This window comes from Anneissia japonica, unplaced genomic scaffold, assembly GCF_011630105.1.
Source record: "Anneissia japonica isolate Jap-2015-1 unplaced genomic scaffold, ASM1163010v1 scaffold287752_len1182401_cov188, whole genome shotgun sequence".
Classification (NCBI taxonomy): domain Eukaryota; kingdom Metazoa; phylum Echinodermata; class Crinoidea; order Comatulida; family Comatulidae; genus Anneissia; species Anneissia japonica.
In genome coordinates this window covers 978,503-994,421 of record NW_022687544.1, presented here as the reverse complement: position 1 = coordinate 994,421, position 15,919 = coordinate 978,503, and the positions used below count along the sequence as shown (strand labels likewise).

The 15,919-nt window shown below is 33.3% G+C and overlaps 1 protein-coding gene across 4 annotated transcripts in view; it reads right to left on the bottom strand.

Annotated features, from left to right (window-relative positions):
• Positions 1-8,753: 8,753 nt before the first annotated feature.
• The window catches only part of LOC117119938 (zinc finger C2HC domain-containing protein 1A-like), a 19,537-nt gene continuing 12,371 nt past the window's right edge, over positions 8,754-15,919 (bottom strand). Inside the window, exons 7-10 of one of the 4 annotated variants that reach the window (XM_033264920.1) lie at positions 14,034-14,142; positions 13,073-13,183; positions 11,386-11,451; positions 8,754-9,419 (exon numbers count right to left, since the gene is read on the bottom strand). In XM_033264920.1, the coding sequence (XP_033120811.1) occupies positions 9,278-9,419; positions 11,386-11,451; positions 13,073-13,183; positions 14,034-14,142 (428 nt within the window). In that variant the 3' untranslated portion in view covers positions 8,754-9,277. The remainder of the gene's footprint in view (positions 9,420-11,385; positions 11,452-13,072; positions 13,184-14,033; positions 14,143-15,919) is intronic. The other 3 variants (XM_033264926.1, XM_033264932.1, XM_033264942.1) reach the window with 3 other exon arrangements.

Genomic DNA, 15,919 nt, shown 5'->3' with positions numbered 1-15,919 from the left:
TTTTCGGGCATCGCCCTTCATTACGTATACCTGATGAAGGGTATATACTACCATAGGGGGAAACGTATTGGCCTTGAAGTAAAAATCTATTTTATGTAAATAAAGCTCTGTCCACACTATCAAATTTATATGACAAATTTGTGACGTGCGCCCATATATGGGTGTGATGACGTCATAAATGTGAAATTAAAAGTTGTTCCATACTCATTACTGAATGTAGGGAGTGCCTTATCTAAAAACACAAGCGACACAGTGAATTTTCGGATCCCGACCTAGAAGTTGGGAGACCGGAACGCAACCGCTGCGCCAACCACTCTCACATGACGTCATATAACATCCAAATATGGATTTAAAGATACTTGTCACATAAAATGTTATAGTGTAGACAAAGCTTTAGATCTTAATCGCTCACACGTTTAGGCAAACCACTAAATAAAATCCTAATTTCGTTTCTCTGTTATATCATTCTTTTTCAGTAACCTGCTGATTTTGGTGACTTTATTCTTGATACTGAGTACTTTGAATGTTTACCACCGTGCTGACGCCATTTACAGGGTAGGCATGCGACCACTAACTACAATATAATTCAAACTTTTAGAATGTTCTATTATTTTCATTTTGGTCGGTAATAATAATAATAATAATAATAATAATAATAATAATAATACAAATGGTCCATGTAACAGCAGAACGCAAATACATTTTATTACAAAAAAATAACACACAACTGCTTTAAATTTCATTATAGGCGAGTGCCTATATTTAATACATATAAATAATAATAAATAATAATAATAATAATAATAATAGTAATAATAATAATAATTAATAATAATAATAATAATGTAATAATATGCTAAACGAACAATCAGGCCGTATATTTTCTAAACATGCATGATATCCGAAAAAAAGTACATTAAATACAGATGTAGGCCCTATTATTCAGAAGATCCACTCTTTCCTAATGTGCCAATAAATTTCATTTTGTTTTTGTATACAAGCCACGTACATTGAATGGAGAAAGAACGATGGAAAGAAAGATCGACGACCCCAACGACAAGGGACAATCAGTTGAGTACTTAACGACTACATTCTTTCTTTTATTTATTATGATTTTTAACACACATTTTACAATAACAATAACAAATCAAGTAAATAAATAGCCTCAAACTAAAGTTTATATCGAAGAGTCCACTAAATAATTGAGACAAAAATTTGGCCTTTAGTTAAAACTAGAATACACTTATCTATTGATTATATATACTCTTTTTCTACTTCAGCTTCACTTTGAGGAAAGTGGAAGCGTTGCCATTTTTAAGTATTGTTTGAATTTCTCTTTTTGGGGCAATAAAAAATCAACATGTAAACCATATTGATCCGGGTCCAATAGTACACCTCTCACAAATCCTCCTCTCGCACTGTGAGTTCTAAGTTTAGATCTTTGCGCCTCCCAGCATAAACTATACTTTGATGAGGTCAGGGATGTTAAAGGAGGGGAGTATAATTCCCGTCGGGAAGAAATCATTAATTTTGCCAAGGAACAGTGTTTTGAAAAAGCATTTTAACACCAGAGAGTGTGTCAATTCCGGTCATCCAGAGGTGCCTGTTTTTAAAATTTTCTCACTTCAGTCCTAACCATGGTTGACTGAGGTGGGGACTCCAATTTCACCCCTGATCCCCCCGCCAAACCAATAAAATTTTGGATCCTCTTCTGAAGATTGTTGCACACGAGAGATACCGATCTGCTCACGCCAAATGTCATTTATGGCATATCAATGTCACTTTGATGGTCTATGCTGTATTTTATTTATATAATGTTCCCAGTGCTTTGATTTATTATGTATTTACTGCCGTATGCGTTCAAGTTTTAAAAAATTCCAATAAATTGCTATGTTTGATTTCAGGTCTTGGCGCTTGGTGAAAGGGTGCTCCAAAAGGCGGAAAAGGTTAGTTATTATAAATTTTGATGATTGTAGGCCTATTACTGTGATTACGATATTGATGGTGGTGATAACGATGAAATTGTGATTAAGATGATGATGCGTGATGATGAAAATTTATAGTGGTTTGTAGCACTGATACCTTTTATGTGCTCAGTGGCGTAACGCCCGTGAGTTCTCTTGGGGCACAGTCCTGGCTACCAACTCAAAAGGGGCCCTCCTACTACTACCCCTTTACACCGAGCCTTAACAGTGGCGTAAAGCATGTGCTTCTGGGGTCCAGTCCCAGTCCAAATGGGCCCCGGAGCACCTACTACAAAGCCTTGACAATCTCAGACAAAAATACAAATAAATAAATAAATAAATAGGCCTACATTTTCTCCTAAATTCGTGATAACTCGTTATCTCAAATAGACTTGAGCTAAATGCGTGACAAATTTATGATCACGCATGTTCCGCAAAATGCTTGATTCATCATTCCAAAATCCCTTATTAAATATGCTGGACCATCCCGCACGATGCGAGACCTGTCTCTTATACACATCTAGATGTGTATAAGAGACAGGGATAAATATTGTTGTAAGTGTTCTGATCTAATGTCCCATCTTTCTTCAGGGTCCGCAGAAATCGTTGAAGTTTTCCTTCACGTGTGATTGTGGGGTCGCCAGTGATTTGTTTAAATTTGGTTTGGTCAGAAATGATATCCATTATGGCAGAGTTGTATGAACGGAGCTGAATTCTACATACTTAACAGGACATTAAAGGCGAATGTGGACAGGTATGCCTCCCAAACGTTACTTAAACATGACAAGAAATTAAAACATCTCACCGGAAACTCACCACTTCCGTTCAATCACCAAGAAACTGTATCAAATATATCATCGTGTAAGCTCACCCAAGAACAACTAGACGTACTCAAGAACGGTTTAACATTTTCAATATGCCCACCCAAGATTAACAAAACCGATATTTTTGCATGTTTTGAGAACATTCACAGGACGATGGCCAGAAAGATCATCGATCCTGGAAAAGCTGGTATTCTTCGATCTCATCTGACACACTTGGCAAACACATACCTAAATGCCTACCGCCCTACATCTAATGACTTAAAAAAGATTCGTTTATTGAAAGAACTTAAAAAGAACCATAATATAGTGATTCTTAAACCCTGTCTCTTATACACATCTAGATGTGTATAAGAGACAGTATATAAAATGACAATTTCAATGCGTTTAACAGCAGTAGTTGTTTTATCCTTGATTTATAGTATATAGGCCTATTATTTGTTTCACAAGGCATACTTTTACTTCTGATTCTTATTCCGGTATTTTAACAGTTGACATCACAATCTGATTGGATGAGAGGAAGAAGGCATGGGCCAGCACTCATATGCTTCACTTGGTTTATTACCAGGATTTATATTCAAATTTTGTTGATTAAAAATCAATTATAAAATGATATTATACCATCCCTGTTATGTAATGTAATGTAGTGAGATTATAATTATCATCGCACCGTTATCTCCATCATACTCACCATCATGGAATGAATAAGTCGTCATAATCAAACTATTGTCATATCGTTATCATCATCCTCATCATTATCAACGTCATCACCATCACACCATCGTCGTCGTTATCAACGTCATCATCACCATCCAGCATCGTTAAAATAAACACCAGCAACAGTATTATCAACTATATAGACAACATTATATAATTATTATTATTATTATTATTATATATCCGCCTATTTGGATGTAAGGCTGTAGGTTATTTTAATTTTAATCTTATTTTAAATGTACCTATCCTACGAGTTATTGTCAATTAAAATTTCAGACTTACAGAATTGAAATATGTCGCATTTTATTATTATTTTGGTGTTAACAATAAGTGAACCATCTTCCTATTTTGTAAGCGTTAATGTTGAAGTGTCGGTGTACACTTGAGCTAACCAACTTGAACCATAGCAGACGTTTGCAGTGGACCTACAACGGAAATTATGTAGTTGCTACGAATATTTTGCCTAATTACGGACGTGCAGGATTAGACAAAATTACTGCGGACATTTACCATAGGTCTAGACCGATAAAGGTTTAAAGTCCAGAACAAATGACTTTTCCACTCGGATCTTTCGTTAAATTGTCTCAGACAACTCATATTCTAAGATTATATAAATGAATAATAAATTATAGGGAAAACTAAGAAAAAGTTGCCCGTAAACCTTCACTGTCCCGTTTGTTTGAAATTCTACAGCTGTTATTATCCTGACGGATATTCGAAGACTTGATTAGAGAAATGCATTTTACTAAGTTGAGAAGCCTGCCATAGGCATATTCAATATTTGAATTTATTATATTTAAAGCAAGTTAATATTATTAATTGAAAATTATAAAGAGAAATATTTTCCCGCCAAATAATAGACATAAAAACATTGGTCTCACCCCAATTAAAGACCTATTTTGTGTGGTTCAAATTGGACGCCTATCTTTCATCATTAGATGTTCCCTCCACTTAAAAACTGACCAAAGACCAGGGTTTTGGTGGACGACCCAACGGAAAAATCTCCCTCATTTAAGATCACATTGAAAAAATGATTTTGATGCAGTTTTCCTTAATTTTCTCAAAATAATGAACATCATGATTATGTTTTGTATAATACAGTGCTTCATTATTGAATACCGATAGTGATAGCAGGACGGTGTATACGTAATGGAGAGTTTAGAAAAATGTGTGCAGGACTTGATGTCTCTGGCTACCAAGAAATGATTAAGAATCAATAACAGCATGCAGTAACTGTACATTCATTCAAAACACTTGGAACAAAATATTCAAACTTATAATGTATCTATATTATAATTACGCTTATTGCTTATGATCACAATGCAAAACCGAGGACCTTAATAAGCGTCTGGGATTCGAAACCTACCGGTCTGAAAAACTGAAACAACATATATCATCAATCAAAGTCAAGATCTCACGAAGTAAATATCGACGAACCTCTCCTAACTTCCCCAGTCACCCCCCACCCCAACGTAGATCTGCCACTGTAAAGCTGTTGAATTTGCATATTTCTAGTCATTCCTCACTACAGTAAATAAAATAAATAGTAATGTGAAACAGTAGCTACAGTATATACAGGTGTACGAATTCATACTAGCAATTTAGAACCTTCAGATTTAATGACAGTAGTTTTGTTCATTTTGCAGTTTTTTTTCTAAACTAAAAGAAATAATACAGGAATATGTGTAGAATACATATACATTAATTTGCAATGCTGACTCCACACATAGAGGAATAAATTAATTTTATTCCTCCATGTTCCATAGTAAGCTATTTAATTGCTTCATGTTTAACGGAACACATAGTGACAGCAGATGTTCATGCATTTTATAGTTATACATTTTATTTCAAATTACTGTACCATCAATTTTGCCAGAACAAAATCGATCATTTAGCTTCTGCGTGATTCACTATACTATTAAAAGATAATGGTTGTAGTTGTTGCTGCTAATGTTATTACCTTTGCCAATGAAGTTAAGTCTGTCTCTCTATCGTGCTGTCTTCTGTATGTTAGCAAGATCACGCAAAAACCAATGAATGGATCATCATAAAATTTTGTGGAATGGTACATAATAATCGAAGAAAGGCACCATCCAAATTTTTTGCAAGAAAAGGTCAAAGGACAAGTTTCTATTATTTTCCTGAGGGTATTCTGCAGCACTAAAGAAAATAATGTGGCTGAATACGAATGGCGATTCAATTATTTCATTGAGGGTTGCTGCAGTTTTACACATTATACACAGCCTGCGTATTGTTGGTTTGGTAGTCAGGAACAGGCGAAGGTACGTACTCTATGGAGTAACAGCTCTATTATTATTTAAGAATTTTTTACATAATTGCAAGGCATTCGGAGTTTTTCCTAAATACATTTTGTAGGCGTAACATGGTGTTTTTGAATATGCTTACGTTTACCTTTTTTTATTACATTTAAAAGCAATAATTGCAAATGTAATGTTTTATTGTCAACATTTACAAATCAAACCGTTTGAAAACAACAAAATTCGCAAAGAAGGTACTACGCTTGAGAACGATGGGCAGATAAGATTGGTTTGCAGATAATCTAAATGGTAATATATACACACAGTGGCTACCACCAGTTTAGGAAACTGAGATATGCTGCTTTACTTAATCCAATCCAATCCAACCAAGGAAACGGATGTAAACCGATAAAAAATTAAAACAAAATACACACTGTGTGAACCACTTCTACTATGATTTATTGCACAGTTTTCAAGGTATCTAACAATATTTGTGAATATCTCAACAATATAATATACAACCGATTAAAAAAAAAATCTAATGTTGTACATTCCAGATTCAAGTTACGTCAACAATACAGTGGGTAAAAATGTGTGCTGCAAACATATTTCCCGCCTATGGAAAAGTGTTGCATATTATGTCGTACTTTAGACGTAATCATGCGACAGTACATCATATACAAATATGAATAACGTATGCAATACTGTAAATGCATTTTGTGTGCTAAACATTGTCCATAACCCTGTGCACGTACCAAACACCTTTGAAGGCACTAACAATTAGTAAGTTGGGGTGTGTTGTACATGCATCGCTAAGGTATTTTAAGCCTGCGAACAGAAGCACTACACTTTATTAAAATAAACATCATAACATACTATGATTGGTCACATATTATCATATAATCTCTTAATGATAATAATAGCATAAAAAATCTTAATTACGGTATATTTATGTACTAGTAGCTTGCGTTACAAATTCAACCATGGTGTAGTTTACACAACCAAAACATGATTAAAAAATAAAGTCTAGTAATCCTAGTTTTTATTATAAAATAAAGTCTGGCAATTCATGTTATTAACAAAAGAAATAATAAATACATTAATAATAATAGTTATAAATTTAATAGTACAAATAATTAAAAAAAGGAATACATAACAGTTGTATGTAGGAGTGTAACAGATACAAATAAAAGATTACACAGAGACAAAAAAAGATATACCAATTATGTCAGTTACGATTTGGTTGCACACATTTTACCTTCTAAAATGGCAAAAATCTTATAACAAGATAGCATTCTCCGAGATTTCAGCTTGCAAATTCTGTAATAACGCAGTATATGACGCCCTCTTGAAATTACACTACTTTTGAACTTTGACATCTATGATCTAAGTGCAAATTCTAGAACAATCATGGTAACAACTTGGACGCCCTCTCCCAATTACAATTAATTTTTTTGCTTTCTGCGTGAATGGACACTTCTAATTTATTACATGCAAACTGCGGAGAGCGCTATCTTGTTATTATAAGATCTTTGGTTCACGGGCATACCTGTAGGCTGGGGAAGGGGGTTGCAGATCCCAGGGCAGCAAATTAGTTCCACTAAGCAGGTTAAAATATTAAAAATGACTAGTAAGTTATCATTTGTATAGAAATTTAGTTCCACATTCTGGGATTAAGTTCCGCATCCTCATTTTTCGCAACCCACAGGCCATAACCAGCCTACACCCCTGGGGTTTGACTGCACTGACAGGTTAATTAGTATCATTTTTTATAGGAGAAAACCTATGTTTTTTTAAATTTTTGGATTCAATACATTCCTACACTCTTCAGTATAACAGCCTCAAATCAATTAGCAGCATCATCAGCTCAACTATCAGTAACCATAGATGATACTGCCATTAAATAATAATAATTTGAATAATAATAATAATAATAAACAGATAGATAAAGCCAAAAATGTTTAAAAAGTAATTAAAAAAATGAAAAGGCACAATAAAGTGTAATAAATTTTGAAGTTGACAACAACATAATACTGTTTTCTTTTTTTCCAAATTTGGGTGGAATCAAACCACAACCTTTAGAGTTACATAGAATTAGCTTAGCTTAGAATCATACCAATAAACTACATGGTTTGTGCTGGTGACTAGGGATTGATCCCCAACACCTAAAAGTACTACAATGCTGATATACAGTAATTATACTACAACAGAATTATTTTTTTAGCTCCGAGGAGGAGCTCTAAGAGTATCTCATTGGTTAATAGAGTCTTTTTCGGTCATTGGTTAATAGATCTTTTTTGGTCATTGGTTAATAAATCTTGTTGTTATGGCCAATATACTCTATTGCCTCTATTATACTGCCCTCATTGGAGTTTTCGAGATTATGAGAACTTGTTTGCATGAAGAAAGTTCAACAGAGATACTAATTTCCTTAAAACCTGACATGCCATGGGTGGGTGAATGTTGGCTGTCAAAAAAAACACTAGAATGAAGCTTTCCAGAGTGTCAATCAAACATAACATCTGACCAATCAGAACTGGAATAGGAATACAAGGTTGGTGACCTTAGCAACAATATCCAAGGGGTGGGGCTTAACAGCAAGGTCTTTCCTACATGATTGAGCCCAGGCTTACAGTTAAAGAAAAACAATTTCCTGTTGAATGACCGACCCTGATTTCCAAATGAGGCATGTCATGGCGAAATGGTTAAGTTGTCGCACAGACCAGTATTGAGAAAATGAGCTTTAAAATATGGAAGCTCAAAAAAGTTCCTAAAAATCCAAACTTTAGATCAACAGTTTATTGTCTTATTAATCATGTACCAAAGTTTTAGTTCTGGAAGTGGTCAACAAATTGTTTATTTAATGTTATTTTGATAGTTTATTCTATTAAACAACGTATGCACAAATAACTTTGAAAGGCAATTACTAAAAATTATGTTTATCTTGATTCTAAGAGTACTGTACTTTCACTTTCCAATAACTTTAGGCTTGGAATGTCCAATTTCAATGAATGACCCCTCACTTTAAAGATCACATATTCAGGTATCTGAAAATACCAATAACTTGAATTTCAATTTTTGCTACAACTTAGCCATTTTGCCACAACATGCCTCAAATGAGACTGTAACTGGTCAACACAATAATGTTTGGCATTTGTATATTATTATCGTTACTTTCTCTATTACTTCCAACAAAAGCTACTGATGAAGTTACTTTTGTATAGTAAAATATTACTTGATACAATCTAAAATACTTGGTTTTTCCCTGGAAGATCAAGAATCAAGGTACTATGTACAGTATTGTTGTATTGGTTATTCTACATGATATATTAGGACAGCAATTTCATAAGAGAATCAAGAAAAATAAGCTATTGAATCTAAGTCAAAGCCTCACCCAAGCATCAGGAGTTGGAGTAGCAATCCCAGCTGCCTAAGTCACAACAATGCTTGTTGAAAATGTAAACACCCTTAGCATTCGCTGGGATACTTTCCTACCAACTGACTACAACAATGAACTTCATTCCTCAATCCACATTCGCTTCATACCACACTCGCAGCAAAACTTAGCGTTAGAAACAGGATAACGTGTTCCACACTCGTGACAAAATCGTGACGCTCGTCCACCAGAGCTCTGTCTAGATGACGTTGATGAGCTTGACCTACAGGCAAAGAAAATGTATTGTTAGTTATGAGTCTTACTAGTCTACAAATTAAAATTCTGTACCAGTATCGCTTTGGTCAGGACGTAATCACTACAAATTTTTAACATTTGTATGTAAAATATATTCAATATACATATGGACAATGGACATTTATTATTATTATTATTATCATTATTATTATTATTAATATTATTATTATTATTATTGTTATTATTATCATCATTATTAGTAAGTCACTATAAATATTCATAATAAGTTTCAAACATACCCTTGTTTCACACATTCTATTAAACTGTTAAACATTTTTTTTAATTATGTGTTTTAGAGAATGAAAAATCCTTACAATATACAACTGTAAATGTCAGCATAAACTCTACATGCTTTTGACAATTTAAAATTTATTCTACATTAAGAACAAAATTCATGTTTCATACTCAGGAACAAATTGTAATTTGAAAATGTTTTCATATTTTTAAGGCCATTCATAACATGTTGCCTAACACAAATGGCATGGTACATGTTTCTCATATTAAATATTGAGAAGTGTAGGCAAAACTCCAAGAAAGATTAGTAAGAATGTTTTTAGTTATTTAAATGTGTTTCTTAAACTGTCATACTCTATACAGTATATATTTATTTTATATTATATTAAAGAAATTAAAATTAAATTTCATTTGCACCACATTATTATTGGGGCCTTTGCAATTTATAAGAGCCTAGGATTTCAAGTCCCTTTTTTTGCATTTTTCTTTATGTTTTTTTGTTGAATTTTGTATATTATTGTGTTTAGGTGAGTTTTTTTTTTTACATTCTGTTTAGTCAATAATTACGATTTAGAATACAAACCAATTTTACTTTTGGCCAATTAACGCACCTGCTGCCACAAAAAAACATTAAAATTTCAGAAAAAAATATTTTCATCTAATTATTTTTATTAAGCCCCTCGCTGCCTTGAAATCTCCAAAATTATGATATTTATATTACTTCCTAATTATATAAATTTAAAGCATTTAACCATTTAATTACTACAATGTTTATATTCACCAATAAAATCCTATTTTTATTTTATCATCCTCTGGATGTTTTTGGTAAAACTATTTGCTAAATAAGAAACACATTTTTTTTTTGCTCTCCTTTGTTGATCTCTAAAAAATTAAGTTTGTGAAACAAGGTATAAAAAAAGTCATGCCTTATAGATATACTTGAAGGTGTTGATTGACTTGAAGGTATTTTTTAAATTAATATTATTAAATCAAAATACAATAAATGTTATCATGAAAGTAGTGATAATGCTTTTAATAAGGACAAAAGAATTTTCGAAAGAAACACATAGTCATGCTGTGCCCCGAAACAATTAGTATGCAAATGTTATTAGTAGGAATAAAAATTCTTAAATGAGTATGAACAATTTTGAGGATGATATAATTATTACTTAATAGTGATACTAGTGAATAGTATTAGTTTACAATAATATAGTTTAAAAATAATAATAACTTTTGATAACTTAATAGTAAAATATGATAAAAAATTTAATGTCAATTTCATTTAATAGTGAAAATAATATAAGCAATTTGCATGCTACATTGTATAAAGGCATGCCCATAACTTTAGTGATCAATGATGCTTGCATGTACGGGTACACTGTTAGTTACATAGAGAAATCAACAAAAATGAGGTTAACACACAAGATGAGGGTAAATATAAACCTTAAAATCTACTGAAAACAAAATCAATAGCATTAAAAATACTTTTCATTTCATAATTATTTTCTAAGATAAATTCCCATCTGTAATAAGGACAAATTTTATTGTATTATGTTCTTCTGTATTACATATACAGAGTAAATTTGTATTAGAAAGCTGTTATGTTTTCGGTAAATAAATAGGCAGCAAACGCTAAGAAGAATGGTAAGGTGGAGAATTCACACAGCAAATATACATGGTTCATAATAAGCATCACATACCCAGCTACTTTTGGTATTGACGGTAATGTTGAGGTCGAGGAAAATGGATTCTTAGATCTGCCACAGCTAAGATGGACAAAAACAAACTGATTACCATATCCACACATAACAAACTACTGTTTTAAAGTGCACTTAGCAAACAGTGACATGTGCAATAAGAAGATAAAACAGATATAGCAGAAATTGTCCTGCTCAAACGAATAAGTGTTTCCTTCCACTTAATTGCTAATTCATAAACACAAGAAGATAACTAAGAGAAAAGTTTAAATTAAATACACAATGAAATACAAATGAAATCGAACAATTTGAAAAAAGTATATAGCACATGCATGTTGCTTGCATAGAAAGCAACATCAATATTCTCCTTCATCATTAATTCATCAACAGGAGATAGATGCTAAGAAGAGTGTTCAGCTATTGAACTACAAGTTTTGGAACTGTAAACTACACAAAAGTGTAATACAAAACTATTAAAATATAAGGTAAAAAAAATTGTTGCATTGCCCACACAAAATGATAATTAAAAACCAAAGTCGTTCAGTAAAATGGTAACCTCCCTGGGCTAAATTCATGGTTAACACGTTAGCTGCCAGCGACGAGTATACTCGCACACGGGTGTTGCTGAGAGTGACAGGGATGGGTAGGTAAAGGTAGGAGAATAACCCATAACTTGCAGCGTCATTGTACTGAATTTCATATGGGCATGGTCCATGATTACTTAGCACCTGTAAATAGGCGCTTCAATTTAGCTACAAGTTCACATCATTCCACAACGACAGGGGCTGAAATGAACTATAACATCAGGGTAACACCCCTAACCTTCTGAAAGATGCCATGTGTTTTTTAAAGTGCACACGAGACAGATGTATACACTGGACCTCCATTTTAAGTCCTTATCCAAAAAGACTTGAAAACCCTGGGCAAGGAGCGACTGGAACCAGCGCTGATGTTAGGGCTGTAGCTAGCGGAGCCTCTGCCTTACCGCTCGCCCACTCTATGAGTATACTCGTCAAAATCAGGGTAACTTCGACTTGCCACTCGACGATTATACTCGTCTAAATCGGGGTAACATTCTAGCGTTTATAACTTCTTTGTTATACATTGTAGAACCACAGACTCAACGGCTGGTAGTTCGCGGAAAATACACCTAGACAATAACGTACAAATGACGTATGTATGTTTGTTGGCTGTGTTATGTTGCCGGTAGTAAACTTGAGCAGCACAAGTGGGGACGCCCTTTGAACATGTACCAACCCATGCAAAAAGCGGACGAGATAACTAGCACTTGGCATAGTCATTAAAAAGAGCCTTCACAGTGCCGTCGACGAGTTTACTGGCCCCCTAATATTTTCTCACCAATTTATTAGTCACATCGTTTTGATGATATATGACTAGATAAAATTTAAAAAAAATATGTTTGTACAAACTTGTTTTGGCACATGGAAAGGAATCTTAAAAAAAGGTCTAGCAGTCAACGTGTTAAAGAATTCAAATGAATGACAATTATTTTTAAGAAAAAAAAAATCCTCAAAAAATCTGACTGTAGATTTTTACAACTTTAGGATAAGCCGGGCTTGAGCAACATAAATATTTTTTTTGCCTAATACTGTAAGCAGTAATATAAAGCCTTTAAAAACAACATGATGTACGGTAATGGTAAGCAGCGCAAAGTGACCTATGATCTTACCTGTCAACAGGTGACAGTACACTATGTCTACTGTCCTTACGATATGAGTTATTATTCAAGTTCTGATAACCAAATCGATCATCGTCGTCGTAGTCTGAATCAGCATACCTACTATAAATTAATCAAATATTAAATTCAAGTATGTGAAAATAATTATTACCCATTTAATGTATTGTTGTACTGAAATTATTTGAAGATTTATTTATAAACTACTGTAACTAATATCATTGTTACTGTAATAATATCCCAAACAATATCATCATTACAAATAAGAGTAGGATTGTAACAAATACTTAAAAGAAAAAGTATATTTATAAGTATAATTATTATTATTTATCTTCATTATTGTTTCTTTAATTTCTAGTAAAAACTCAAAATTCAAACAAAACAAAGAATGTCTCTTTATTAAACAATTAAGTTACCAACTTTCAAAGAGAGATGGTTTACAATTTCTTCACTATGAATTTATTTTATTGATTTTATTAAGTTAAACAATAGTAAGCCATATAAGCAATTTCAAGTTTTAGTTTTCAAAATAAAGTTTTTAACAGCAACTTGCTATATTTGTCACCAAATTGTTCAAATGACCTACTAAACTGTAGGGGGCAGCATCTTGTTTCTTAACCAGTTATTCCATTGACAATAAATTAATTCTAACTTACTGATCATTTTCAGCTCCAAATGGGGAGCTCTAGTAACACTCGGCTGATTGGTTAATTGATCTTTTTTAGATCTACTGCCTCTATTGTACTGCCCTCATGAGGCTGATTGATTAATAGTTGATTGATTTAATAGATCATTTTCAGCTCTACTGCTTCTATTATACTGCCATCATGGGAGCTCTAGAAACACGCGGCTGATTGATTAATATTTGATTTTAGGTCTACTGCCTCTATTATACTGCCCTCATCAAAGCTTTCGAGGTTACGAGAATTTGCTATATGTACTGTACTATGTATACCTTATCCTGTTTCCCCCACTGTTTGATCTCCTCTGTCCTGCAGTTTCTCTTGTTGAAGTAGTCTTGCGGTCTAAACTGTTACTTCTTTTCTTTAGATTCAAACCATTCACTAAAGCAGAAAACAATATTAAACAACCACTTTATATACTGTACAGTACTATGATTTCATTGGTTTTCACTTATTCCAATGCAAATGATGACATAAACAACCCGATTTTATAATTATTGCACACAACCCATAACATCTACAGGGTGTACTTAAAGTATACCTAGTCAATGTTGCTATAATTGCACTTGAGTGTACTAGCTAATAACCATAAAATTAGCTTTGAAAAAAATCCCCATCGACTCCGATCACAAATTTTCTTGAGCAGCATAACAATTCTATTTACCCACATGGCAAGCCAGGGAGAGGAGTTTCACACGTGTTGCTGTTACATTTCAATTTTTATAATGCTGTTTTTATCTTGTATCTTTGATGTTGAAATTTTAATGAATTGAATGGATGCTAAATAAATAAAATTAATTAGACTAGGAAAAAAATTTAAAAAGAGGCCTAGAAATCAAGTTAGGGGGAGTGGAATGTTAGAAGTAGTCAATATAGCCAGATATCCTAATTAATCCGTCCTGGTCACCCTAAGCCCTGTTGACACTTGATTTTTCACCTGATATACAAATGGCAGCCATTTTGAAAAATGGCCGCCAAATTTATCTAAAATGTGCATATAATTGGAACTAAATAAGCTACAGATATGATGTTGGTGTCTAAAATCATAATTTCTATACAGGCAACAAACCAGACATAAAAACTGTCACTCATGCCAGAATGGAACATAATTAAAAAATAGGTGTTTATTTGTTTTAAAATATCCGCAAAATATACTTAAAATGTGTATAAAATAAGAATAAGTATATAAACTCACAAAAAAGTAGTCATGTTTGGTATCGTTGGAAAGCTCTTCCGATGCTGAATAATGTATTGCAGTTTATATATCAGAAACGGTGTAGTGTTTCATGTATTGTCCCATAAAGTCCAATTATGGCATATCATATTAAAATAAACAGGACCCATTTGCGTAACTCGTGAGCTTTCGGATGGTGCGGGGGGGTGGGGTGCACTCCTACTACTACCTAACACATTACTACCAAGCCTTAAGTAACGCATGTGCTTTCTGGGCGAAGTCCGAGTTCAAATGGACCCTGGAGAGGGTTAGATACTTTTACTTACAGTAACACTGATACTCAGCACTCTCCTACAACGCCTTAACAATACGTAACATTTTCTATAATTTCCGAAAAAACCAAATAGACCAAAATCCCACAAACACAATATTTGGCAGATTTATTAGAAGGGTAACTATGCCCCTGGATGCCCCACTATGGAGGTTTGACCAGTTATGTAATGCCTGTGTGCTTTCTAGGGAAACGCTTACTTCCTCCATGTTCAAATGAGTCCCTGAAAGGCTACTACTTACTACTACCGAGGAATCTAATAATACAACCGCTTTTGACAAAATATTTTCTTTTAATTTTTTGAAAAATGTATGAGCCCCGGACGGCTGCATAACTACCCACCTTAAAGTCCGCCTCCGACTTTAAACATGTCAGTAAATAAAGAATAAAATACATGGTTATCCATCATAGTAGGCCTATTATTAAATATTATACACAGCATGTTGAAATCGATTAAATAATGTATCAATGCGACCTTAAAGGACGATCGGGTCATTTTATTCAGATTGGCCTTATCATGTTTCAGAGCAACATACTTTTTGGTATTAACGTAACACTTTATTAAAAACAATCAATGAATTTTGTTACTCAAACGTCTTTATATTTTCAAGAATATTAGATGACCTGAAGAAAAAGTGATCCAGAAGTCGTAG